The sequence below is a fragment of the Epinephelus lanceolatus genome, chromosome 1 (assembly GCF_041903045.1).
Source record: "Epinephelus lanceolatus isolate andai-2023 chromosome 1, ASM4190304v1, whole genome shotgun sequence".
Taxonomy (NCBI): Eukaryota; Metazoa; Chordata; class Actinopteri; order Perciformes; family Serranidae; genus Epinephelus; species Epinephelus lanceolatus.
This window is the reverse complement of record NC_135734.1, coordinates 26,798,264-26,825,589: the sequence shown is the minus strand read 5'-3', so window position 1 is coordinate 26,825,589 and position 27,326 is coordinate 26,798,264. Positions and strand designations below refer to the sequence as shown.

At 41.3% G+C, this 27,326-nt stretch overlaps 2 protein-coding genes across 5 annotated transcripts; one reads left to right on the top strand and one right to left on the bottom strand.

The window, feature by feature from the left end:
• The first annotated feature begins 551 nt into the window (after positions 1 to 551).
• Positions 552 to 6,562, top strand: prkar2ab (protein kinase, cAMP-dependent, regulatory, type II, alpha, B). The gene is made up of 10 exons (XM_033627755.2): positions 552 to 995; positions 1,272 to 1,307; positions 1,392 to 1,531; positions 3,058 to 3,164; positions 3,269 to 3,422; positions 3,530 to 3,631; positions 3,730 to 3,804; positions 3,900 to 3,965; positions 4,050 to 4,188; positions 5,620 to 6,562. Exons 1-10 carry the CDS (start codon positions 737 to 739, stop codon positions 5,742 to 5,744), a joined length of 1,203 nt encoding a protein of 400 aa, XP_033483646.1. The 5' UTR covers positions 552 to 736; the 3' UTR covers positions 5,745 to 6,562.
• Positions 6,563 to 8,274: 1,712 nt separating this feature from the next.
• LOC117256187 (msx2-interacting protein) lies at positions 8,275 to 26,963 on the bottom strand. Of its 4 annotated transcripts, none has more exons than XM_033625442.2 (15): positions 26,707 to 26,963; positions 25,104 to 25,418; positions 21,559 to 22,035; positions 21,203 to 21,354; positions 19,843 to 20,043; positions 19,525 to 19,676; positions 19,313 to 19,438; positions 17,950 to 18,063; positions 17,738 to 17,851; positions 17,537 to 17,637; positions 9,811 to 17,206; positions 9,457 to 9,525; positions 9,164 to 9,358; positions 8,915 to 9,073; positions 8,275 to 8,680 (listed from the first exon to the last, which is right to left on the bottom strand). In XM_033625442.2, the coding sequence occupies exons 1-15, from the start codon at positions 26,787 to 26,789 to the stop codon at positions 8,549 to 8,551; spliced, it is 9,786 nt and encodes a 3,261-aa protein (XP_033481333.1). In that variant the 5' UTR covers positions 26,790 to 26,963; the 3' UTR covers positions 8,275 to 8,548. The 4 variants fall into 4 exon arrangements, with proteins under 4 accessions (XP_033481333.1, XP_033481334.1, XP_033481336.1 ...); XM_033625443.2 differs by having other exon boundaries at positions 21,559 to 22,032; positions 26,707 to 26,936; XM_033625445.2 differs by lacking the exons at positions 25,104 to 25,418; positions 26,707 to 26,963 and adding an exon at positions 23,402 to 24,737.
• Positions 26,964 to 27,326: the final 363 nt, after the last annotated feature.

Here is a 27,326-nt window from a genome sequence, read left to right as displayed (position 1 = left end):
AAAACCAAAATATACAATGAGGATTTTTCTTTTTGTGTCCAGCAGCTGCAGGATTTCACGTCATGAGTCTTTTGAAAACCCAGAGGAGTTTTTTTTCCAGACAAAACTTCTCTCCATAAAGCTGAATTTCAAGGTCAGCTTCATGTTTTCTGTTGTGAGTCACATGAATTCAGTCTCAGTCTACCCCAGGGTATCCTCTCCCTGACTCTTTCACATTTCAGTTTTAAACACACTGAGTTACTTCCTTGTTGTTGCAGACCCCTATAAAGTTTTTAGATGGCTTTGTAGTTTGAATTGAACATACGCCGCTATTAGAATACTCGTGCACTTTTATAAACATACCTATCTGATGATGTCTGTCTCTGCAGCTTTTTAACACCAGCCTGACTTCCAGGATAAACAGTTTTAAGTCCTCTCTGTCTGTGTGTTGTTACTTTGCCAAATCATCAAGTTTTGAGCTGTAATCCATCGGACAGCCTTTAATTACATCTGATGTGAAAAGTCCTGGTCAATACTTTCCGACAGGCCGTGCTAAATAAAGAAATCAATAAGCTGCTGAATGTTGGAGAGAATGGAACGAGAGGAGGAGGAGTCAGTTCGCTCTGGACAGATGTATGTTTATGAAATCTATGGGACAGGCTGATGCTTAGATTTTTTTTTATTTTAAGTCAAAATATTTGATCTTTAGGTCAGTGGTTTAATTGTGAGCTATACAAGCCGTGACCTCTGCAGCTGCATGATGAGCAATGTGGAGATACCAGCTGGTTTGAAAGAGCTGCTGCAGGGATACACAGTGGAGGTGCTTCGCCGCAGGCCGCCTGACCTGGTGGAATTTGCAGTGCAGCATTTTACACAAATTCTGGACCGCCAAAGAAATGACCAACGGGCCAAGAAACGCAGCCCCAAACCTGCACGGAAAGGAGTGACCTTTGAGACAAAGTCAAATAAGACCATCAAGGACAAAGAAGAGGAGGAGGAGGAGGAAGACACTGTTAGTGAGTATTATTACATAATTTTGTGTTTGTTTTCTGCTCCACATCGGCCATCCGCAGATGTTTCAAAAACTAGAAATCTCATAATGTCAAAATCACACAAAGGAAGTGGAAACTGAAATTTGGAAGCTCACAAAAAATGTACAGATGCAAAGTTTTGACCTACAAGGTCACAGTCAGGCAAACACCCATGTGAACAAAACTATGACAATAAAGTATGACGAGCTCTCTTGTGTTATCTACTCTAATACATTCACCTCTGTCTCTGTGTCTCTGCAGAGTGCACCACGGGTAAATACAGTCGCAGAGTTTCAGGTCAGTAACTGGGACAATATGTGTGATGAATATTAATTCATGTTGACCACGGTACAGTGTTTTCATCTGTTTGTCCTGCTGCAGTTTGTGCAGAGGCGTACAACCCTGATGACGATGAGGACGATGACACAGAGCTTCGGGTTGTGCATCCCAAAACGGACGAGCAGCGTCGCAGACTTCAGGATGCGTGCAGAGATATTTTACTGTTTAAAACACTGGAGCAGGTACAACACTGGATGTCATTTTGATGATGATTGTTTCACTAACATAAAGTCATGTTTTAGTCACTTCTCATGACATTACACTGGTTTACATGTATTTCCTGTAAAATTGGAAGAAAAAAGAGTAATTTTTGGCATGAATATTTGTTTTAATATGTCTGGAGCTGCAGTACATATTTGTGCTTAACAAAAAAGGTAACTCAGCATATTAGATCTAAATTAGCCAATCAATGTTATTAATAGATCTAAATTAGCCAATCAATGTTATTAATAGATCTAAATGAAAATTCATTTTTAGCATAGGGTGGCTCCTCTGTAGTGGGCTGTTTATGATTATTTTGTACTTAAACTGAGCTGCGTTGGTGGTGAAAGCAAAAAAAAATCAGTCCAATCGCTGTTACGTTCCCTGTTTTCCTCTAAGACTTTTTATTTTTTGGATTTGGAATAAACCTAGCCTAGCGAGGAACTCCACCACTAACTAGCCACCGCTATTTAGGTTCACCAGAATTTAAGAGATGGGACCAGGTCATAGATGTGTGACGCACTTTAGTTGACGGAATGTTCAAATGTTTTTTTGAGTGTATAGGTTACACATTTTTACAACTGGAAAACGTAAGAATCACTTCGGCCTACAGCTGTGAAAATTTCCATTTCTATATCATTTTTTGTAAAAGCCACATAGAGCCACTGGAAAGGGGCTAAAGAGCAGCAGGTTACCAACCCTGTCCTAACTGCAACCAATAGTTGCCTAACCATAACCGTGACCTAAAATCTAACCTTATCCCAACTTTAGCCAAAGTCTCCAACTTAAAACGGAATGATTTACATTATGGAGACCCAAAAGAAAGGCAAGTCCCCACAATGAGACTGTGTAAACAGCTTTATGTCCCAACAGCATGGGTAATACATGTGCACACACAAAGAGGACCTGATGTGAGTGCAATGTATAAAAAGGTCAGACAGCTGTAGCTTATTCCAACTGCTGCTGCCAGAGTCCTCACTAAAACCACAACACTGGCTTTCTGTGTGTCAAAAAATGGTTTATAAAACACTGAATGGTTTCTGCTGCTTGGCTTAGTTTCCCCCCCAAAAGAACATGGAGAAACAGCATCCAACAAAACAAACTTCGCTCTACCTCTCAGCTCTTTCAATTTGAGGCTGAAGACCTCTCAGGTTGTCGCTGCCTTTTATTAAATAAGATTTGTCAATACTCATCTCTATCTTCGATGTTGGATAAAGTCTTTAGATCTTTTACCTTCCACCGTGCCACCATTGCAATGAGTGCAAAAAATATTTACAATACAATACAATATTTACCTCTGAGATTTAATGGAGTAGAAGTATTAAGTAGCAGAAAATAAAAATACTCAAGTGCAAGTACCTCAAATTATACTAAGTACAGTACTTGAGTAAATGTACTAAGTTACTTTGCACTACTTTTAAACCCCAGTCCTGTGTATATGTCTCTATTATGTCTTGTCTTAATGCACTGCTGTAAAAATAACCTGTCCTCACCTCATGTCCTCCAGGAGCAGTTCTCTGAGGTTTTGGATGGCATGTTCGAGGTGCTAGTCAAACCTCAGGAACACATCATAGACCAAGGAGATGACGGAGACAATTTCTATGTCATAGAAAAGTGAGTGACACATTTCAAATTGTTTTGTAACGTTATGTCTGGATGACATTGTGTCAGTCTGATGATGACTTCTACTCCCCGTCTGTGTGTCATATCCTCTCCAGGGGTGTGTATGATATTTTGGTGCAGAAGGATGAAGTGAGTGTGTGTGTTGGAAAGTATGACAATAAGGGCAGTTTTGGTGAGTTGGCTCTCATGTACAACACGCCACGAGCCGCCACAATCGTTGCAACACAGGAAGGCGCCCTGTGGGGCCTGGTGAGTCCCACAAACTAAGGATTAGATCATGAATAAAAAGAAGCTAAAGGAATTGAAGCTAAAGTAATAAAAAAATTCACTAAATGTGGTGTTTGGTGCTGTTTCAGGATCGAGCCACATTCCACAGACTGATTGTTAGAAATAATGCAAAGAAGAGGAGGATGTATGAGGCCTTCATCGAGTGTGTTCCTCTTCTGAAGTCTCTTGAGGTCTGTATTAGAAACACAAACAAGATAATCGTAGAATAAGTGCATATTTAATCGCCTTCAGGTCTGTCAGGTGCGTCTTTTCTGTTTCTTTTCACAAGGTGTCTGAGAGGATGAAGATTGTAGATGTTTTGGGAGCACGAACGTTCAAAGATGGAGAGCGCATAATAACGCAGGTAGTGTTGGGATATTTGTATCTTTGGCTGCCTTGTGTTAATCAATAACAGGTCAGATTTAATAAATGTGTTTCTGCTGCTTTCTGCCTCTGCAGGGGGAGGACGCCGACTGTTTCTACATTGTGGAATCAGGAGAGGTGAAGATCATGATAAAAAGCACAGTGAGTGTGACTGAATCTATTTCAGCTGCCTTTTTAAAATGAAAATGTAGCCTGGACTCACAGGTGTCTTTGTGTCCGTTACAGACAAAGGTTGGCCAGCAGGATAACGCAGAGGTGGAGGTGGCTCGCTGCTCCAGAGGGCAGTATTTTGGGGAGCTGGCATTGGTCACCAACAAACCCCGTGCAGCATCAGTTTACGCTGTGGGAGAAACCAAATGTTTAGGTACGACCCTAGTGTCTGTAGTTCTGTGTGTCAGGAGTAAAAGCACATTCATTTTAGATTTCAGCACCTCATTTTGAAAGAATGGTTGGATACTGGACTTTGGTTGGGCTGCTGTGTGTATGTAGGGGCAGCAGCAGAGTCAAGAACAAACACAGTAACTCATGATCAATTTTATCAGGTGCTCCCGGCGGGGTCAGGCAGCCCCAGGAGGCACAGTACCTGACCCAATATGTGACCATAGGGTGAATACTTCACCCACAAAATAATCAATTGTATTAATTTCTCACCCTGTTTCCTTGAATTCATGTAGGAAACTTTTTCTTGCATGCCTCCACAATAAAAGAAGAATCCAAAAATGGAGAACATTGTTGATGAACTGAAGTAAAAAGGGGTCCAACTATAACAACATCAAAACTACAGTACATCAAAACATTAGTTTACGAACTCTCACACAACTCGCTCAGTATAATCCAGGTCTCATGTACCCAGTTGTACGCTCAGTACTTCCTCAATATGTGCATTGTAGCTAAAAGCTCACAGTTGTAACACTTCTGTGTACAAGTAGTGTGCATGGGCAAGCTCATTTTTGAACCCTGCATGTGTATTCCACTGAGTTGCCCAGGCCAGGTGTGCTACTCGTCCAAGCATGAGAATGTTTATGCAGAGGTGTTTTAAATCCTAAGGTTTTAGTGAAAATACAGTTGTTTGGGAAGTGCTGAGCATATGACTTGATGAATGAGACTTGGATTACACTGCACGCGTTGTGTGAGTTCATCAACGGAGGTCATAGTATAGTATGGTTTGTCATTCAGCATTGAGGTGTCCAAGAAAAACAGTTTTCTTAACAACTTCAATGGTAGCACAGGGTGAGTAATTGCATATACAGATGATCATTTTTTGGGTGAAGCATTCCTTTAAATTGGGCAGGGGCCCGTCAGAGCTGAGTCTGCACCCTGTCAGCGCTCAGCTCTGTCTCCTTCACTGTCACAGCTTTGCCAACTCTCACACTTCAGTCTTGAATCCCAATGAAGTGGCAGCTAAAGGTAAAAGCTGTGCAGTTTGCAGTGGATTACAGAGGTGAAGTTTCGACAGAGACAGATCGGACTCATCGACGAAATTCCCCCAAATATACTGTTTGTTTTCGTTTTATCCTCCTGTTTAACACATTGATCTTCGACAACAAAAGTTTACATATTGAAGCACGCCCCATTTACTGAGCTTGTAGCGGACCCTATAATAACCACAAGAGCTGTAATGGCACTGTCTTAAATCCCAGCATTTCTCTCAATGTAAAATGATTTGTGCACTAATTTCTGCTGTTTTTAGGCTGTTTCGCTCCTTTTATGGAAACTACATCCTCCATCTGTTAGACAGGAACCAGGAGCCTGCAGTAGGATGATGTAATCTTAATTTTCTTTCTATCTCTTTCAGTAATTGACGTCCAGGCTTTCGAGCGTTTGCTGGGACCCTGTATGGACATCATGAAGAGGAACATTTCCCAGTATGAAGAGCAGCGGATGGCACTTTTTGGCTCCTGTGAAGATCTGAAGCACTAGTATTTAAGCACATAGTGACCTCCCCAGTGAGGTAAATGTAACATACAGCATTCTCTTTTATATTCAGTAACATGTATAGTACTCCTGTATCACTGTTGGAATGATGGTCCGTCTTTTAAAAAAGTATCAAAATGAATGCAGCAGAACCAGAGATATTCTGTGCATTACAATCCCCATACTACCACACTTTATAGTATACCAGAGAAGGAGTTAGTATGCCTCAGTACATAGTATGTCAAATGCAGTATGCCAAAAATACCAGGATGTTCTACTATATCCAGTCCATCTTTGCAGTATGCAAGCCAGCATGCTTTTCTGGCTATTTCTAGCTACAATCTCTGCAGTTTTAACTTTAAACTTTTAAACTGCACACATTGCAAAGTAACAACAGCAGAGCTCTACAGGTCGATCTCCATCTCTGGAGAACTCAGTGAGTGGCGTTTGTTTTATCTCCAAGGTAACGGATATAAAAGCAAGAGGGTCAAAGTTCAGGGTGTGATGATATGAGACAGTCATATGTCTCGATTGTGGCACACTGCATACAACATACTTTTTAAGGGCAACTGCAGTACCAACTAAAAGTTAAAAGAAAAAGTATGTGATTCAGAGCGCACCCATTGCCTTTTTTTAAACTATGCTTTCTTCTTCCATGTTAAACGCCTGCATTACCCATTATGCAACATGATCACCAAAACATTTGAAATTGAGGTGTGTTTTGCAAGTAGCTGCAGAGGCATAATGACAAAAATATGAGAAAAATAATTTTGTTTTTCCTGAATTAACACGAATATTATCCTGGATTCTACAAAAAGATTTCATAGAAGAAAAAAAACAGCTTGTTTTTCTGAATTAATGAGAATAATGTTAATTCTGAAAAATTTGAATTTCTGAAATTGTCTCGTTTATTGAGAAAAATTAAGAAAAACGAGCAAAACTTTTTTCATAAAAACTTTTTTTTTTCAAAATTCTGAGATAATCTTGTTAACACAGAAATACAAAATATAATGAGATTATCCTGGTACTTGAGAAAAAACACATTTTTTCATGACAGCTTCTCAGATTCCTGAGGATCTTGTTAATACAAAAGAAAAAAAAAATCAAGATTATCTCATTAATTCATATTCATTTTTTTATGAAAACTTTGCTCAGAATTCTGATAATCTCATTAACAAAAAAGGGTTGTTTTTTTTTCTAAAGTAAATGCATTACACCTTACAAAAGTAGCAGCTAATTTATCCTAAAGCAGAGATAAGGAATGGGCTACAGAAGTCTGATAAGTTATTTTCTTTCTAACTCCACACCTCCAAATTTGTTTTCATTTTTAAACTTGTCTTCAGCCCCAACTGACACTGACTCTCTTGAGGTACTTTATCGAATTTCACGCAGCTCCCTCTGGAGCCACACAAGTCTTTATACAATTTTTTTTTCCCATATGTAGTGAGACTCCTTGTTCCCTCTAATCAGACTCCTATGTGTGAAATTAGTGGAGTTCCCCATTCATTTTTACCTAAAGCAGTTGTCTTAAAAGTTTGCTGATGTGTTAAAATCACCTAATATGATCAAGGTTTCATAAGATGAGCTTGTGACCCATCAAATACACTGGGACCAAACAAAATGAATGCATTGGTTTTCATATGTGAGTGACTGATATGCAACTAAAGTACAATTCCATTGTCACTTTAGTTTCCAAATTATATGTAAAATGTTTTATCACTGAACTCAGGTTTAACCCCTTTTGATGTTCACTTAAACTTTAATTGTATGATCTGAAATGTAAGTAACCATGTTTTTAATATCTCATGTATTCAGTATCAAAGTGAGTGAAATCACACATCAAAGATTTGCTGATTAAAAATGAACATTCTTGTCAAATAAAACACAACATAAATAAAATGATTATATCTTAAATATTCAAGTTTTCTGGAGTTTGTTTTATTTGAGTTACAAAATATGAAGTGCCATCGGCAGACTCCTCAGGAGAGTTTGCCAACCTTCTTGTGTTACAAGTATTTACACCCAAAAATCAAGGATATCCATCTAAATTTCCACACTGTGTCCTGGTATGTCCCAGAGTTCAAGTCTCCGTCAAGTTGTCCAAGTTCCATTGTCAGAGTTTAAATATTTAAAATATTTACAAAGTCCTGTATTCAAAAACTCCCAAATCATACTGTAGCTTGTTCAATGCAAAGGCAGGAGCCAGAAGTGTAACTGCTTCAGTAGTGTGAGAAAACAAGCAGAGCTGGTGGAATTAAAGGAGCTGTTAAACGAACATGGTCCTCTACAGGGTCTCCATAGTTTTACAAGTTATTTCTTCCTCTAACGAAAGCCTGGGCGAGGAAGTCTGTACATAATTAATTAAAATTACATGTTGAAATGTCTTTTAGCCATTGTGGCGCAACAGCTTGTACGATCCACTCTTGTGAAGAAATGAATTTGACAATCAATTAATAAAAGACAGATGAAAGAAAAAAAGGCCACCCAGATAGTCACTCATTGTTGTTCAAACATCCTGATTTTTTTTTTTCTTCAGAGCATCTCCGAACATTAAAATAAAACTCCAATAAATAGAAATACAGCAGAGAAATGGTCAAATAAGACTGATTCTGGTTTGGTCCATCCCTGAGTTCTTTTGAGAAGGACAAAAATACCAGACAGGAGTGACATAAGAAAAAAAAGCGTCAATAGGGTATATCCTACACATTCCCATTGTGTCCAGGAGAAAAACAAAATTCTTATATTCCTCTGGTTTCCTGAGGCTCATCAGCGAGAACATCCATTGATGTTACGGTTCGCCACGTTGAAGGTTACACAGAGGTGATGACAATCATGAGGTGTGGTGAGATGCTGGAGATCCTGTTGAGGAGGTCGGGAGCGAGCTGAGATAAGTGGCTCTCTGAAAATTCGCATGGTGGGAAAATCTGTAGCACATAGGCAGGCTGGAACAAGAAAGAAAACATCAATTACATATATGAAGTTACAAAGAACCAACAGATGTAATATCGGACAGGTGTTTGATAAAGCAAGATTACGCTTCTGGTCATGTGCATCATTTGTGCAATGAGGCAGCAATAATAAATTATAGTCAACACAGAAAACAGGTTACTTTTTTAAATGAGACTGTAGAGGTCACACATGAACACAGATTACAGACACGTAAACAAATGCCTCACCTGATTGGAGCCTGGGTTGGGGATATTGATAATACCAGCAGCCAACTTTGTCTGCAGGTAGTTAATGAAAGCAGCCTTAAGAGCTTGAGTTTGGTTTAGGACATCGTCTTGATCTCGTCCACATGGCAGGGCAAGAAGAAGACAGAAGTCACTGTCCCCCTGTGGAGAAAAAAAGTGTACATGCTGTTAGAAGACTATTTAATGAAACAGAAAAAAAATGACTCAATGGGAGTAGGCCAAAAAACATACTGTCATTCTCCGGGCTACACTCTCCAGTTGCGAAGCCTCTAGTCTCATTCTCTGGACAATCCTAAGCAATGCGCCTCCTTCTTGAAGGGGCAGTGATCGATGAGCCAAAGCTTTGTTTCCACAGACAAAATGCAACTGGACTGCAGCTGTGTCATTCTTCAGTGCCAGCAGGCCTTGCCACACAATAGGGTATTTCTGTTTAAATGTAAGACAAAACAAAGACAAGTTATGTCAGACAAAGCCAGCTGTTGTTCAGACCAACAATTTAACTGTTGTGATGAGTTTCGTCTTACCGTGAGCAACTGCACCATATTAACAGGCTGCGTCATCTTGCCATCTGGTTTCGTCTGGAGGTCTGCACCCTGAGGATTTAAGACAATAGTGTAATGTGTCATGAACAGTCTCTGTAACATATAGACAATAACCCAGGTTCACATAAACACTCAGTTGGCCTGCTTTTTATCAAGTGCCCAGCTTATCACTACACCACAGCTTTCAAAATAACCAGAGTTAAATCAGCAACTCTCTAGAACATTGCAACTATTTTGATGGTAGCGTTTATTGCACGACTGTTGTATTATTTTTTTTTTTTACTTTTAGCTAGGTGATGGTCTATTAAACTAAAGTGTTAAGTACAATGAACTCACCATAGTTGGTGTGACGTTCAGCGGTGGCTGGTTAAGTCCAAGAGGAGATGTCTCTGGTATTTGAGAATGGATGCCTCTTGGGTTTGAGTAGATCCCAGAGTACTCTGGGAATGAACCACTAGGTCCTGGTGGCATTAGCTGAACTCTCTGGGGAGATGCTATTGCTTGCCCAGATTGTCTGATCCCCATCATTCCATCTTTAGGAAGAGGAGAGTGTGGCCTTTTTGCCTCTAATGGCTTTGTTACATCCTTCTCGGACACACCTTTAGGCAAAACGTGTGCTCTAGGAGACAAGGATAAGGGTAGGCTGGAGGGTGCTGAAGATGGGGGAAGAGTCTCTTGAATGTGTCCAGAATGTGGGTCTGTGGTCAAACGCTCTCCCTGTTGGTGCAAGAGTACACGCATATCTCTTTGTGCCATGTATGTTTCTAGTGGGACATTACTCCGCAAAGGCCCGCGAGGATCTGACTGCATAGTCTCTGGCTTTAACTGTGCAGACTGTCTTCCTGGAGCCTGGTGGAAGCGTCTGGCTTCTTCCTGTTCCCCTTCATGACCCCTCAAAGAACCAGGGTTCACCTTGAGAACCTTGTCTCTGCCAACAGCCTGGGGTGAGGTGGGCCGTGGCTGCATAGAACCAGACCAGGGAGAGGCAAGAGGCTCACTATGCATCCCATAGCTCATCACAGAAAGGGGTGGAGTATTGACCCGTACATCTCCTTGGACAAGATGCCCCACTGGAATTGACTGGGTAACACGGTGAGGAGACATCCGTCCCAAGCCTCCAGGTACACTATGAGGTGGCATGATAACCGACTGCTCTGGATGATGTACACCAGTAATAAACTGCTGCATGGCAGGTAGGCCAGTGGATAACATCACTGGTATTCCCTTGGGTGACGAAGAGCCTATGGGTGAGGACACTTTAGTAAACGGAGAGTGTGGATGACCTGATTTGCGAGGGGACCGTGGTTCCTGTTTGACTCCACTGATGTGGGAGGGACCTCTGTCACCAGCCGCTGTAACAAAGCCTACATGGTTGCCAGGTGGAGAGGGCAAATGGGGGCTTATGGCAGGACTTACAGCAGAGGTCCAAGGTGGTTTAGCTCCATCTGTACTGTGAGGATCAGCGCTGTCCATTTTCTTCTGATGTTTTATTGGCATGTACTCCTGATGGTAACTCATTGCTTGCTGGTTACCCTGTGTGAGACGCTTCACTACTCCTTGTGTTCCAGATTGGTAAGTAGATTCCATCTTTTCCAAACCAGCGCTTTCTTGTTTAATAGAAGACAAAGTTGACTGCGTCTTACCAGGATGCCCATGATCTGTCTGCAATGAAGGGCCTTTCTGAAGTCCTAAATGAGAATGACCATACATTTCCTGTTTTATCTGGGGCATGGATACCAACTGCTGAGATTCCATGTCACCTGCAGTTGCTTGTGGGATTTGACTTATTTTTGCACTAATCCTCTGTGGTCCCTCTGTTTTCTGCCCTGAGTGGCTCAACACCACCACTCCTTCAGAAGTATTAACTCTCAGACCTGGGCAAGATCCTGTACCAAGAGTGGGGCTCTCAACAATGAAGCGTGCAGCACTTCCTCCCTCATCAGCAACAGACGGCCCATGGTATGGTCCAGTATCGTCTTTGCTGGGCCTGTAAGATGGTTTGGGTAGAGTCATGTCCAAACACGGATTTCCAATGTTTATGTTTATTTTGTCCTCAGGCTCAGGAGGGTTGCAAACACGACTGATAACAGAGGTTGCAGTGGATGCAATAACAGAGATCACAGACTTTGTCTCAGGAGATGGCAGTGAGGCTGGAGGTCGAACTATAGGTGGAGCTGGATGAGCTGCCATTCCACTACCGGGCAGTGGTGATTTATTTGGCACAACAGCTGATAAAGTATTACTTTCAGAGGGGTTCTGATCTCGCAAGGTGGGCAGATTACTAGGAATAGAACTTGTGCCTGACAATGAAATATTTTTGTGTTTCATAAGAATCTGTCTCAAGTCACTTGTACCATGGTCAGTATCTATGTTGTCAGGGTCTGAGGGTAAAGGCTGGTTTTCCTTGGATGCCAATGGCATGACAGGTGAAGGGGAGACCCCTGTGTCTTTGGACTGGTGGCGCCAATCTGGTGGAGAAACAGGAATTCTACTTGTTGGAATGGGTCTGATATTTGGCCTGCTACCTAATGGAGACAGGGAAGGAGAGGTGCACTCAGGTGGAACCTGTTGGGGCTTTGGGCATATTGGACTCTTAGACCGGGGATTAACAGATTTAAGATGTTGAATCTGTTCTTCAGAAGATGACTCTGACTCTGCATTTACATCTGTAGCTTTGACAGCTAATGGCCCAGGTTCTGGCTTCCAAGTTGTAGGAGTAATAACGGCAGCAGTTGCTGCTGATGGCGTTGTTGCAGGAACAGTATTTATATCTGAAGGTGGGCTATCTGATAAAGGAGTTGTCAATTCCTCACTTATTAAGGGTCCTTCCTTTGAATCTTTCCTTGCTTGCTTTTGGACTTTAGGACGTTTAGGTGTTTTAGGTCTTTTGGTGCCCTTTTTGGGTGTGGTAGGGAAGACAGGTTCCTCCTGTATAGCAGCCGTACTGGTTTCAGATTCTTCTTCCTTGGCAGGTGGAATCAAGTCCTGTATCTCAGGTTCTGAAACTACATCTGCACTTGGTGGAGGTGCTTGGGTTATGGGTACAGCTCCGTCCTCAGGAGTTATTGAGTAAATAGCAGCCATGAGTTCTGTCTCACTAGCAGGATTAGAGGGTTTTTCTTCCTCTGGGTCACTTTTTACTTCTGTATGTGGTACAGGTGGTGTTGCTGGTTCTGATGGAAAAGCTGGATCTGTAAGTTTAGCAATGTTCTCCACTGCCTGCTCCAATTCCAGCTCCTGTGAAATTAAGCTTTTTGGTGTTTCCAAGAGCTCATTTTTGTCCAAAGTGGCATTTTCCTTTTCTTCATTGTTGGAGCCTTCTTTGTTAGCATTAGTACACTCTGAAACATGATCACTGTGGTCACCAGATCTTATCTTTTTTGAAGAATCCTCTTGATTCCCAAGTTCATCATCCCCTAACTGAAGAAGATCTTTTACCTCTGTCACATTTAGTCTGATTTTGAGGTTCTTGAGAACAGGAGACTTAGGAGTCCTTGTCAACTTGGTTTTTCCTCTTACAATCCTGTCTTTTTCTGAGGTGGGTTTATCTTCTAAAGGTGGGGAATCTTGCTCTTTCCCATTTGATTTACCCTCACAGGCCTTCTCACGGAAAACATCTTTATTTTTGACAGCATCTCTTCCTTGTTTGTCTTTCTCTTCTTTCTTTTGCTCAACTTTTATTGATGGATCCTCTTTACATGAACTTGATGAAACTTGCAAAGCCAAAGAATCTTCATCTGTGAAATCCATTTCCTGATCATCATCCTCAGCCACTTCAGTTTTTTCCCCCTTCCTTGTTGATCCAGATCCTGAGACTGTGGGCATTGGATTCAGTGAACCTTTTGTGCCATGAGGGGGTGTTTTCCCTTTTGACCCTCTTGGAATTCGTTCCCCACCTTCTGATTCATTTGAATCTGTGTCTTTATTGTCCATTTTTGATTTTTCTACTTTAACTGCTGAACTCTCGTCACCCTGTCGTCTATTCTTGGGAGGACGCCCTCGTTTAGTTGCTGGGGTTGGAGCAGGTGGATCTTGTTCGATATTTTGTTGTTGGGTTGCATCTTTATCTGTACCTCGCTTTCTTACAGAGCGCGGTGACTCAGTGATTTCCTTTCCAGAACGAATGGGCACATCATCTCCAACTGGGGTGGCATACACAGATCTAACATTTCGTCGCCTTGCTCTGCCTGCTGATATGCCTGGCTCTGATGTTTCAGGTTCTGATCCATGAATAGGTGATTTGCCTGTGGACTTTGATTCAGCTCTTGGGGATGATCCATGTTTAAGCTTCTCTTTGTCAATGCGTTCACTCTTGCGTGTTGCTTGTTTCTCAGAACCAGAGGTAGACATGACAGGAACTGGAGCAACTTGAGCAGGGGATTGTTTGCACTTTTTATTTTTTATTTCTTTTGTTTTATGCTCTTTTTGAGGTGAGACTAACTCATCATTTGTGTCATTATCAGTGGGCATCTGCACTTTACCAAGTTTCTTCTCTTCCTCTGGCTCTGCTACAGCCTTACAAGCAAAATGGGTCTCTTTCTCTTTTTCTTCCTCTACAAGACTGGGTGGTATGGGACTCGTGGCTTCAGGCACTTCTGGATGTGTAGTCTCAGGATCTGGCTCTGCTTCTGAAATGCTAACAAACTCATCATGAGAGTCACGGCGGCAAGGTTTTTCTGTACAGAGTGGTTTTACATCCTCAGTAACAATATCCAATTTCCCATCAGATGGAGAAAGTTTACATCCATCGACTGAATAACTGGGTTCGGGTGCTGCTACTGGTGCAGGTTCAGAATCAGAAGGTGCCTCATTTAATGGGTGGTGCATGGGTACGAGAGGTTCATTTTCTTTTACCTCTTCTTTTACCTCTTCCTTTATGACAGACACATGAGTATATGGATCAGGGACTGGATTTGATGCAACACATTTCTCTTCTGGTAGAGCAAAGTCCTTAACCACAGACTGGGTGACAGAAGTAACTGTGAGTCGGGGTTCAGTAATCGGCTCTTCAGCAGGACTGATGGGTTTGATTTCTGGATCCATGACAGATTCTGTTTGCGGTGACTGCAAAGCCTGTTGCTCTTGAACAGATGCTTTTTCCACTTTATTCTCATCCATGGCCATTGTGTCTACTTTTGCCTCTTGGTGGGTTTTATTCTTCTGTTGTTGCAGTCGCGTGAGTTCCAAAAAACGACTGTGGAAAAGGACAACTGGCCCTGAGTCAAGTTCACCATCTACTGTGCCTTGCTGACCAGGTTGTTGGTTTTGTGTAGGCTCAGGTTCTTCATGTTTGCGCTCCAAGTGTTGCAGTCGCCTAGAGTCCAGCTCAAAGACGGGACTGTGTAGGAAGCGGGAAGCAAATAATTCCCTGCGTTCCTGTTCCTCTGGCTTAGGCTCCTCCTTCCTGTCATCAAGTTTGTCTTCAGATCCACTTCGAATCTTTTTCTTTTTCATATACCAGGAGGGTGTAGGCCTTGGTGCTGATTCGACCTTCTCAGTATCCTTCCTGTTGCGGAAACTTGCAAAGTGAGAATCATAATCCAAAAATGACCAATTATCTTCTCTGGAAGAGGAAAGAGATTTTGCACGTTCAAGCAGAGCCTTTGTATCAGGTGTGATGGTTTGATCAAGTGCAAAGGAATAGAATTTGTTCCTTTCGAGATGGGCTAGTTTGGGGTCTGAAAACCTGTCTACCCTTTGCCTCTCGGAAAAAGGCATAGATGTGGAGGGCACAGGAGAGTGGGGTTTGTTCTCTCTGTCCTCCTCAGAGTCAGATCGTACTTCCCCAGGCTCCAAGTCATGCCAAATACCATATTCTAAACGCTTGCGATTGTGAATGTTTTTACTTAGACTTCTGGAAAAGTTAAGGTCAGGCAATAAGTCTTGTTTGACTCTGCTCTCCCATCTCTTTTGTTGCTCTTCTTCCACACTAAGTAAAGAAGTGTTTGGCTTGTTCACCTGTGTGTTATGTGTCCTTTTAACTAATAGCTCTAGATCTGGGTGAATTTTTTCCTCATTTCTACACAACTCTTTCTGGGAAGGGTCCACAAAGTCCTCATCTGCATGGTGAGAGAAGTGCTGATGTCCTGGAGAGGAGATATTGTTCCAGTCAGGATCTTCACTTTTTTGCCTAAAGCTCCGGTAGACACGCTCCCTCTTAATCCCTGAGTCAGTTTCAAATTGGTCTAGTTTCTTTAGTTTATGAGATGGGAAATTATCGGTGACATCCTCAGGTGGTTTACCAACTTCATGCACAAGACTGCGATGTTCCAAGTCCTCCGTTTCACTGCCTTGAGGACTTCCTGGTTTTTCAGGTTTGTCAGACTCACGCTGTTGTTGCTGCTGGTGTAACCGTCTATTTTGCTCCATTTGCTTGCGGTAACTCTGAGAGAGATCAATGTCAACATGGTCTTCCTTGTTCTTAACATTTTTGTCAGTGTCAGCATTCTGAGTACCAAATTTGAAAGCAGCATGGTGTTCTTGTTCTCTTGTACTGCTTTGGTCTGCAATCCCCTCATGTGAAAACCTTCTGGATGAAGTGTGCCCTGGATGTCGTTTTGGCTCCAGTGGGTCCAAAGATCCCTCTGACTTCTCTCTTTGTCCTCTAAGGTCCTCTTGACCATCCTTCTGAGTGCTGCTTTTGTCCGTTTTGAGCCTTGAATCTCTCCGTTGTAAATCTTTGTGTTTGTCAGCGTCTGACTCTTTCAAATATGTGGCACCGGCACCAAAGTCAGCAGATGGAATAGCATCCTCCTCTTCATGCCTGCTTCTTTTCTGACGAATAGTCCTTCCACCGGAATCAGCAAAGCGCCTTTTTCTTGCAGCAAGGCGATCTGAATCCACAGACAAATCTTTCCCGTCATTTCCAATATCAGGCTTTAGATGTTTCTTGAGTCGATTTTTTCCATCCAATTCCGAATTCTCACTTTTACTCATTTCTGATCTTTCACTTTTTATAGAGTCATGATGAGCAGTTGACAACTGATTTCCAGTAAGAGATTCACCATCCCCCTTACATTTCTGCCTCTCATTAGCATCCTGGTCTGATCCCCTTCCTCTTCCAGACCCACCATCAAATCCAGTCTCAATCTCTGCGTCAGGCAGTGGGTTGGATGGGGACTGCCCCTTTGCTTTCCTTGATTTAATCTTCTCAGCTTTGTCTTTATCACCTTTTTCTTTTCGCTTCGCACGTTTGATTTTCTCAGCACCTGCCACACGATCTGGTTGGCTGCTCTTGTCACTCTTGTCACTCTTTGAGGCATGTTCCAGCAGGGTCTTTTCAGATTTGTCAAAGTGTGGTGGTGACATTGAGCTTACACTCCCACTGCGCTCAGAGGATTGGCTGTAAACTCGCCGTTCTGGATCTCTGGGAGCACGCTCTGATGGTGAGGGCGATACTGTAGGAGTGACAGGTCGCCTTGGATGGGAGGGGCTCCACCTGCTGCGGTCAGCCTCAAAACGCTCTCGTTCTCTTTCTCGCTCTCTTTGAATATACGTGTATTTTCGAATGTCTTGCTCAAAGGGGTCTCTGTAGTCCCTGTAGTCTCTTGGATCCTCATGATAACGTGGGTCAAAGTGATCTGCCTGATAGTGCTCCAGCTCAGGAAAACGGTCTCTGCTGCGAGCAGCGTAGTCTCTTCGAGCTTCCTCTGGATAGAGGCCAGGGGTTCTTATATTCTCATAGTAAGCCCTTTCTGCTGTAAATTCATGGTATGGAGGTCTGCGTTCCTCTCTGTAGAGTGAACGGAGAAAACAGGAAGAGAAAAATAAATGAATTCTGTTAAATAATTCACCTATATAATTGATCATTTTATAAAACTGCACTGTCACTTTAAGATAAAAAGTTCTTAAATATTTTGCTACTTTGCTTTGATATTCTAAAGATTATCACCTTACAGACATATTCTATCAGGGTCATTTCATTTGAAATAATAATCTTATAAATTCCATGAACTAATAATTTTGTGACATTTAAAATAAAATAAAATAACATAAATAAATAAATAAATATATAGTTTTGAACATCATTTCTTGCATGCAATTAACAATATGGGCAATGTACCGTCGTTCAGGAGGAATTTCATAGAAGTCTCTAATGTCTTGACCAGATGCCTGCATGGATCGGTAGAATGCCATCTGACTCTCTTGACTGGCAAAATCCACCTTTCATGAAAAAGTAAATAGGTTAATACACTTAAATACATAAACATACACACATGAAAAATACATTTCACGAATAAACCCAAGAGTTGTTATTGTTTACCTTTATTTTATTGCCACCAATCTTCCAACCTTTGGTCTCCCTTACAGCTGCCTGAGCAAAATCTGTGTTGTTGTACAAGATGAGGGCCATCCCTTTCAATCTGTCAAATACCACCTAAAAAGGACAATAATATGCAGTCAGTGTTTCTAAAACTACACAGCATGAAAATCAAAAGCACCAAATCTTTAGCAAGAGAAAATATAACATCTTACCTTAACTACATGTCCATAGCGGCAGAAATGCCGTGTGAGGTATTGCTCTGTAATACTGGTTGCCAAACCATCTAGCCAAACACATGTTGTGGGCATACTCTTCCCAAACCCAAGCTGCAAGGAGAAAGAGAGCAACGTGCATATTATATACACAAGATGCAATACACTGAAAACCTACTAAGACCTGAGGCCTGTACTATGAAGCAAGGTTTGCTGTTGGTGAGGAGACTTCAGGGTTAACCCTAGGTTTTCAGTACTACGAAGATGGTTCACTTTTTACTGGAAAAAGTACTGGGTAACTTATCCTGAACAGCTAACCTGCTCCAGAGGAGGTTAACTTAAGAGTATTGGATCACAACCTGTCAACATGCCAACCACTAACCAGTGAGATCACTGGAAAATAAATTATTTCGACATCGACAAAAGCCCTGAGTGAGAGGAAAAAAAGAATATAGGCTATATTTTTATAGGTCACTCGAATCATTTTATTGGTCCAGGGTTTTCATTTCCACTGTGGTTTTAAAACAGCTTCTAACAAACGAACAGAGCGTGTAGGGCTACACACTAAACACATAATGATGAGTTTAGCTGTATTTCAATTGTGTTTATTTTGTCCCAGGAGTGACAGCTAACACTGTGGATAATTTACACTGCAGCTCAAAATAACATGAGACACCTGTGTGATGAGAACTGGAAAGAAAAACGAATAAAAATAATCCACACTGTTATTTGGCTCACCTTATTATAAATGCAACATTTTCAGTTAGATAGACCTCATCAGTAACTAACTACTTTTCCAATCTTCACTTCGGCAAAGGAAACAACCTGGCATGAAGTGTTGTCACAAATTCAAAGTAGTTTTTTGATGATTCAAATACAAAGCTAAAAAAAATACAATACACTTAAGTCATATGTAATGGCCTAATTCCTAAGCCTCTGCCTACTTTTAATATTTTTAACATTTTCCTAGTGTTTCTACATGTTGTTCTTCTGTTGTAAGGTTACAGGCTGTCCTTTGCATTGCATGCCGATGAATTTAACTTCTGTCCCTAAAGCAAAACATTCCCGCAGTCAATTAGTATTACCGTTATATCATATGAAGTACTTCATTCATGGTTCTGATGATGTTGCAAGCCATTAACAACCTCGCCTCTTTCACATGAACACACTTGTGACTGCATAGGAAAATGCAGAGTTGACTGAGCCAGTTGATAGCCAGCTTCGTAACACTGGTTATCTATATGGCGCATTTTAGGGTTAGTCAAGCCAGGTAACAAAAATATGCCAGTTCAGCTGGGCAAGCTGAACTGGCTTCATAATACAGGCCTCAGAAATGTAAAGAGTGTCTACCGTAAATCTCTACCTTTAGTCTGTTACTGCCCAGATACTCCCCATCCATCTTCTTAATGGCCTTGCAGACACTGGCAATATCAGAGTACTGCACAAAGGCATACTGGGGAACTCCATTTACTTTCTTGATGTCAATGTCCTTGAGGAGACAAGACAGAACAATTACAGACCCCAATCAAGTGAAAAATGTACTAATTTACCATACACATTCAAATGGTAGCATACCACAATTTCTCCAAAGCGTTGAAAGATGTCAAGAAGTTGTTGATAACTGGTGGTCTTCTCAAGGTTGCCTATAAACAGTGTCCTTGTGGCCTTTGGGTGGAACTCATCTATCCGCCCATCCAAGGGCCTGAACTCATTTTCACTCTCTGTTTCTGAGGGAAGGAGGAGGTTTATTGATATTACGGACATGCTGCTAAATGTCAAGTTCATATTCTCCACAACAGCATGAAACCAACGTTCTAAGAAATGTTTGTTGAATTCATTAGCTGGCAGCAAGTATTCATTACATTACGGTTATGTATATTTGTCATCACTTACCAGGACCATTCCAGGCAGTGACTTCAATCAGCATGCCAAAGAACAGCTTTCCTTTGGAGACAGTGAGGGCTTTCTCTTGATCCTCCTGCTGTCTGAAGAACACCAAACCATAGCGGTCTTCTGATGCTCCATGGATCTGCACTGAGGTCACTTTCCCATGTTTCTTGAACTCATGGAAAAGTCCATCTTTTAAACTCGTGTCTGTGGAGGGAAAAAAAGATGATCATCCAATTCAAATTTTTATAAACAGATTTTCCAAAGAATTTAAAATAACAAAAAACAACCAAGTTTACAGGATCTTTTAATAAGAATTAATTTGCACATAAACCTTGGAATGTTTTACTTATTGCTGACTCTCATCATTTTCTCCCCTCAGCTTCTTTTCACAGTCACTAAATCTCTAGGTTTCCAATTTCCTACTGAAACTGGAGCATACTTGTTACAGTAATATGAATGTGGCTGGCAAGCAGATATGACTGGCTGACAAAAGTCCAAAGTTCTTGTTGTGGGGGATATAGTGTCACAGTCTTAATCAACAATACATTAATTTTTATTTGTTTTTAAAGCAGTGAATTAATCTCGATCAGGATGTTTTAAGTTTTATGTTTCCTACTCCACCCTGGCTATTCTACTGACACTGGCTACTAGCCAACTGGTGTTGCTGAACCTTGTGCACACCACATCTTTTCAAAGTCATACTCACTGCCTTGAGCTTCACAGGTATATATAAAATGACAAAGGTTTATACTCAGAGATTTTAAAATGTGAAGTTACAAAATATAAGATTGCAGTCTGGGAACTGTTGCTATAATTACAGTGGTAAATTGGCATGGGTGCATCTGCGGAAATATTAGAAGCAGAGCGACCTGTATACCAGTGGGATCACATCCAAACTGAAGGTTACCAAGCACCATATGACAGTACATATTTGTGTGAACAGACCCAAGAATATAATTTGCATTATAAATTACAACAACAGCATAAATGTCCATCCTCAGTTTCTGATAATGCACTCTGGCAACCATTAAAGTCAATAAAACATAAATAATAAACAAAATTACATTTCATTACAGTCCAATGAGCTTTGTGTACTCCAACATAAGCGTACATTTACAGGTCACATGATGTACTTGTGCTACTTTATCTTAATTTGGCTCATGTTTCCTCTACAGCCTGCTGTGTACAGTAACGTCGACTTTGTATTTCAGTTATAGCAAAAGCAATTTACAAATGTTATAAATAAAATGGTGTTATGAAGTCCTTTTAGAACATCACAATTTATTGATACTTCTGAGTAGGTCTGAAAAGTTAAAATGGTTACTGGTATGACTCTTTGAGAGGCTGACATGTAGAAACTCACCTGTGGAGCGCACTGGTAGGTTCTGCACTTTAATTCCAAAGCTTCTTCGAGGCTCATCTGAGTCAAGTCCCATCGAAGATGTAGGGGCATGTGCAGCTGACGACTGAACAGAGCGTGCCCGAGATCCATCACTTGAACTGCTGTTTGAATCGCTGTTGTCAAACACAAAAAATAAATTAAAAAAATTCAGAAAACCAGAGAATAATGTTTAGACATGTCTGTTGTAGTAAAAAAAAAAAAAAAAAAAAAAAAAAAAAAGAAGAAAAAAGGATTTGCCGATACTCGTTGATGGTTTGTGACAAAATCCAGTCAACAACTAATGAAACATGAAAAATATAACAAAACAAATATCACACCTGCCGCTGCCGGTGCTGCTGGTGCTGCTGACAGAATCAGAGCTTGAAGATCTGCTGCGGGATCGAGATCGTGGACCTCTCCCAGGGGACAAAGGAGCTCTTTTAGGGGAATGAGGAGTTTTGGGGGTTTGTCCTGTGGTCCGTTGTGGGGAAGGGTGCCTTGACTGTGAGGAATGAGACGATCGGCTCCGACGGTGATGGTAGGTTCTATCAACCCGCCGTCCTCTGTCATCTCTGTATAAGTCACGTCGTGTAGAATTAGTTAGAGTGAAAGGGTCTCGAATCCTAGAGTCAAAATGTGGGTCTGATGCCTCAAAGCTTCCTCCGATAGCACTGCTCCCTGGGCCAGCGGCAGCAAACATGGAACGATCTCTGTAATAATCAGCATTGTAGTGACGCTGTCTGTCAAAGGTGCCACTCCGCTCATGGTGTCCATACGGGCTGTGATCATATGCACGTTCACGGCTCTCTGAGCTACTGTAAAATAGTAACACAATAGAGAGGGGAAAAGAATTACTATGATTTGAAACAAAAACGCAAAAAACAATTTCCTACATTTAAACTATGTGGCATTTAAGTGCACAACTGTGAAAAGTGAAAGGGTCGGTACAGCAAAGACATAGCTGAGAGCAGGCCAGATAAGTTGTGTAGGTTAATACTCTTATTAAGAGCAGTGCGAGTATTTTAATGTAGAGATCCTGTGATTCATGCCTTGGCAAAATTCATTAGTTTGGACTCCTCTATGGGGTTCTAGTTTATCAACCAAGAAGGAAGAACTGCTCACGCTAACCTAAGTTAATGAACTGTTTTTTTTATTTCAAGCAACAAGTTTCACAACAGCAGTTGTGTGATATTTTCATTCAAATGTGACAATATGAAGTTTACATGGATTTCAGCACTAGGAGAGTGTTACTGATGAGGAAAAACACCACCAAATTCCTCTTAACTAGACTAATAGGCCGAAAGAATTGACCCTTCAAGACATGACATAATGTGGTCAACCTATCAAATGCTGGCACTGTCTGTAAACACTAATATGGAAGAGGGTCCACAGATAGAGGGTGTCATATGCTGTATAGACTAAAGCCCCTGGAGGCATATTTGTGATTTATGACATTGGGCTATAAAAATAAAATTGAGCTGACTTGTGTGGCGCTGCTCCGACTGCTAAATTGTCAGCATCCTAAAATTACATTTTGTTTTCTAACAGCAACTAGACTACCAACAAGCACAATTTCCTTTACTGTAATTTCATAAACAGTCACATGAAACAAAGCCGCCCCAGACTTTGTCACGAAAACCTTCTTTGAGTCTTTTTGAAGATCTACTCATACAAACACATAATTCAGCAATGTTGAAATGCTGTTCTTTCTTAGTCTCTTTTAATTACTGACATTGGCAAAAACAAAAACATTGAGCGCTTTTGGCTCCTCCGAGTGTCCAGGGGAGCTGATTTCAGAGGCTGACTGTTCATGAAGTATTGCTGGTAAGAAAAAGAAAATATCAAAATCAAACATTTCTCTTAAATATTGTACCGATCAATTCTCCTATCGAGGAGCTCTGTAGTGAAATTTAAAATGCCATGCAGTTCAGATCAATGTATTCAATGTGAAAACAATAATTTGTAGTATTTATGTGATGTTGCAAAAAGAGGCATGTGCATAAAGAAATGACAAATAATACATATATATTTTGTATATATGCATTTAATAAAACATATATATGTTTTCCTCTCTTGCATTAAATCAATCTTTTCCCTAAAAGCAGTGCAAAACCTGCTATTAGACAAAGCACTAAGGAATGTTAGAGAAAGAAAATATGCAGAGGGCAGAGCAATACCAACCTTTTGGAAAAAGAAGTTACCGAAACTAATCCAAATAAAATCTAGGTGGATCAGAATGTGAGAGCCCGCATGAAAAACCAAGGAGAAAAATCAATTGATCTAATTAGGCAAAAACGGTTCTCTTGGATCGCACTGCACGTTATCTTCAAATACTGTGGAGCACCAGGCCGGTAGATTGTTGATGTATAATCCACAGTTAGGCTACTTAATTCTCCTCACTGGATGGAAAAAGGAAAAAACAAAACAATCAGAGAAATGGACCTCTTTATGGATTTCTGGACATGTGGTTGGAAAAAAAACTATAGGAACATAAGACGTTAATAAATAAATATGGATTTCTTAAAAAAAAAAAAAAAAAAAAGAAAAAAAAAAGATGATGAAGCACTTCAGGGTAATTCAGGGAACTCCAGGTTGACTATACAGTAAGTTGGTGCCCGAATGGAAAATACATCCAACTGGATCAATCTTGTCTTGTAGCACGAGGAAGTAGAATGTTCCAAAAATTACGGTATGGGGAAAAAATGGGTGAAAAATGTATTCCACTGATAATATCAAGTAGTTTACAAGCATGTAGACTCAAAGACACTATGATCGCAGAAAGCAAACTCCTCATGGGCTAGTAGGTATGTCTTAATTCCACAATCCAAGGATCTTATCGTGTGTACGCACTGGAAGGCTTCATCTTTTTGTGGTAACAGTTAAAGTTATTTTGAAAAAGTTGTCTTCAGTTCTCTGTGACGAACTTGGAGTGCTCTTCTCCTCACTGAGCTGAGGCCTTACACAGCTACATCCACACTCAAGTAATCCGAATGAATGGCAGCTACACCTATCCACACTAGGGTCCACATCAGTACATCCAGCGCGGGTGCGTACATCCAGGAGGGTACATCCCAATTATGTGGTCTTCATGTGTCTTCATGGCCATCAATCCAAAACTAGAATAGCTCCATAAACTTGTTTGGATCCTTGGTGTTCTTGCAGAGTCTTCTTGGTATAGCTTCCATATTTGGGACAAAAGTGTTTGTTATACATAGTTAAATATGACTGAGATAGCCTAGTATATATGCACTACATTGGGTCTTGTGATGTGTAACAAATGTACAATTCTTCCATCCACTTGTTCAAAACTTAAATCCAGAATAGGCCGTATCCACAGAGGCAAAAAATATCAAAAGTAGTCCATCCATCAGCTGTGGTCAAGAGGGAAAAAAACTGATGACCCCATCCTTGATGTGTTACCTAATTGGATTCTTCAAAGAAAAGTACATCCTTCACGATAGGGATTTACTTCCAGTTTCAGGCAATTCCAAGTTAAAAAAAAAAAAAAAAAAAAAATCGAGGTTAGATCCCATATTTAGGAGGAAAATGTTGGAAAGTATCCAAAAGCTCCCCAGGGTAGTTTCCCACAAAATGCAATAAATCCAAAACTCACCAGGATATTCCTCACAGATGTAATATCCAAACCAGTTGTCAAACCTTGAATTATAGATACCTTACCAAATGATAATGTGTAGTTAATTTACTTAGATCCCATGGGAAAGGCGAGTCAATTATGATGAAAAGTGGAACAATCCCTAATTACCTTTGTGCAACCCCCTTGAGGCATCTACTCCTCACGAATAACCCCACTATGTGTTTAGGTTTTACACCTATCCAATACCTAGATTCCCCTGGATTTTAAGGGGAGGCCGTGTCCACTTACCCATCTATTCTCCGTTCATAACGTCCCTCTCTGGTGTGAAGGGACACAGGTGGGCCAAACACTGGACCAACTGTTCCCCTAGAGAATCCTGTAACGTCTCGACTGCTCGAGGGTGAGCTGTCTTCAAGGCTCCGAACAGCACTAGGGACTGACCCAGGTTCATTGTAGTCAGTCCGAAGGTCCCTGTCCCCCATCTTGTTGACAGCATTGTGAGCCTTCTGTGCACTTTTGATATCCACAAAATCCACAAAGGCTGCAACACCACCCTCTGACCCTCGCTTCCGCAGAACTTTAACACTTTCCACGCGCCCATACCTGAGAGGAAATTACAACGAAAACAAAGAGGAAATTACACATACACCAGCTAAGATTAGGGTAAGTGCAACTGTTTCTCTGCATGCCAGAACCTAGTTCATAGTGAGAAGAAAAGACAGTGATACTAAAAGCAAGCAATAATCATACACCTCCTGTATGAACCAAAACATGTTAGCACTTACATTTCATTTAAGACCATTAAAACAGGAATTAACTGTTTGAACTTAAGGTGTTTTAAACAGTGTCTAGAATTGTTAAGATGGATTACTACATTCAGTGTTTTACAAGTATTGTGGGGAGTGTTGAGAGGTTTAGTCACAGTACTAACGTTAATCAAACGTCCCTCTGAGACCTAAAACATGTCAAATGTCAGTGTTTAACAACTATAAAAAGCATATCATCAAACACAGCTGTCACCAGACCATTAGTAATGCTGCAATAGCTCCCATTAACTATGACTGGATGTACTGTTTGATGTTTTGCAGGGGAGTTTGTTGATGAGTTGCTCCAGTTTCCTTTACACACGTAGGAAATATATAGACAAATAAGATTATATTGTTTTCATGTCTTCTACGAACATGGGAAAGCATACAAGTTTATGCTGCCATCTCGTTGTACATACTTGTTTATCTTAATAGCAAAAGCTGGTTAGCAATTTACTTGTAACTTGGCAAAATTACAAGACACTGAGTATTGTTTAAGTGCAGCGATGGCTACCGACGTCAAGCACCTCAACAACTTGCTAACATTTGATAATCAGTCCGGAGAGCTCGCTGATCGTTCGCAAATCTTGACTTCTCTACATTTCGATACTTCTCTAACAACACCGTTGACCAGAGAGAAATAACATTATGAGTCACCCGTTTTCAGTGGCTTAAATAACAAAAGTCATCTCGTGTTATTTGACCTGCTGACGCTAGCTGCCTTTTGGCTTGTACTGATCGTGAAAACGTCTTGACTTCCCACAAAATGGTTGGTTGGGTGTTAGCTCGGTGGCTAGCAAACCTAGCTACTTGCCCCCTGGCTTTAGCAAAAGTTAGCCAAATATTATAAATCGTAAACATTTACACTTAAGTGGTTTCATTCCTGACATTTCGCTTCAACAAATATCACTGTGCTGCAACATAGCAGAGGCAGCACGTAAGAGACCGCCAGACTTGTAAAAGTTAAAAATGCTAACATTAGCCGTGTTAGCATTGGTCACAGGCTGCCCGTCGCTACTAGCTAACGTATACTGCACCTAGCGCGCGCTGCTTCGCCAACAGAGGATCCCTCTTGCGTAACCTACCGTTTAAAATGCTCCACGATTTTCTCCTCTCGAACATGTTCGGGTAAATTTCCCACCCAGAGGTGTCTGGTTTCCCGAACCATCTTGAGCTATCTTCCCCCCTTCACACTCATATGATCTCGCACGTTTCTAATCCCTGCCGGTCGGAGGTCCGCCTGAACAAAATGAACGACGGTAGACTCCGTGAATAATCTGGGCCTGATAGCCTGCTGCCCGTTTAGCTTTAGCTGCTGCGTCCTCGAGCCATGCACGTGAACGCGCGCGAGACTCGCTCCTGCTGGTTTTGGGTGCGAGCCGCGCGGCCCCGGGCTCGGTGTGCCGTGCGTGCTCGTGAGTGTACAACAGTGAGCACGCGATTTCTTGAAGAGCAGCAAGCTGCAGCCCGCGAGGGAGATTAATCTGCGAAGTCACGCGATGTTGACTGCAAGGTAATCAGTGGTGTTGTCCGGGGGGGGGGGGGGGGGGTTACAGCAGGTATACAGCAGTTATACAGGGTAACATGGGGGAGGGTGATTCCTTAAGTCAATTTACTGTAAAGTTTAAAAATATTTATATTAATGATTTATTTTAGCATGTGCAGGGTGATGACGCATGAACCAACACACAGAAATACATTGGTA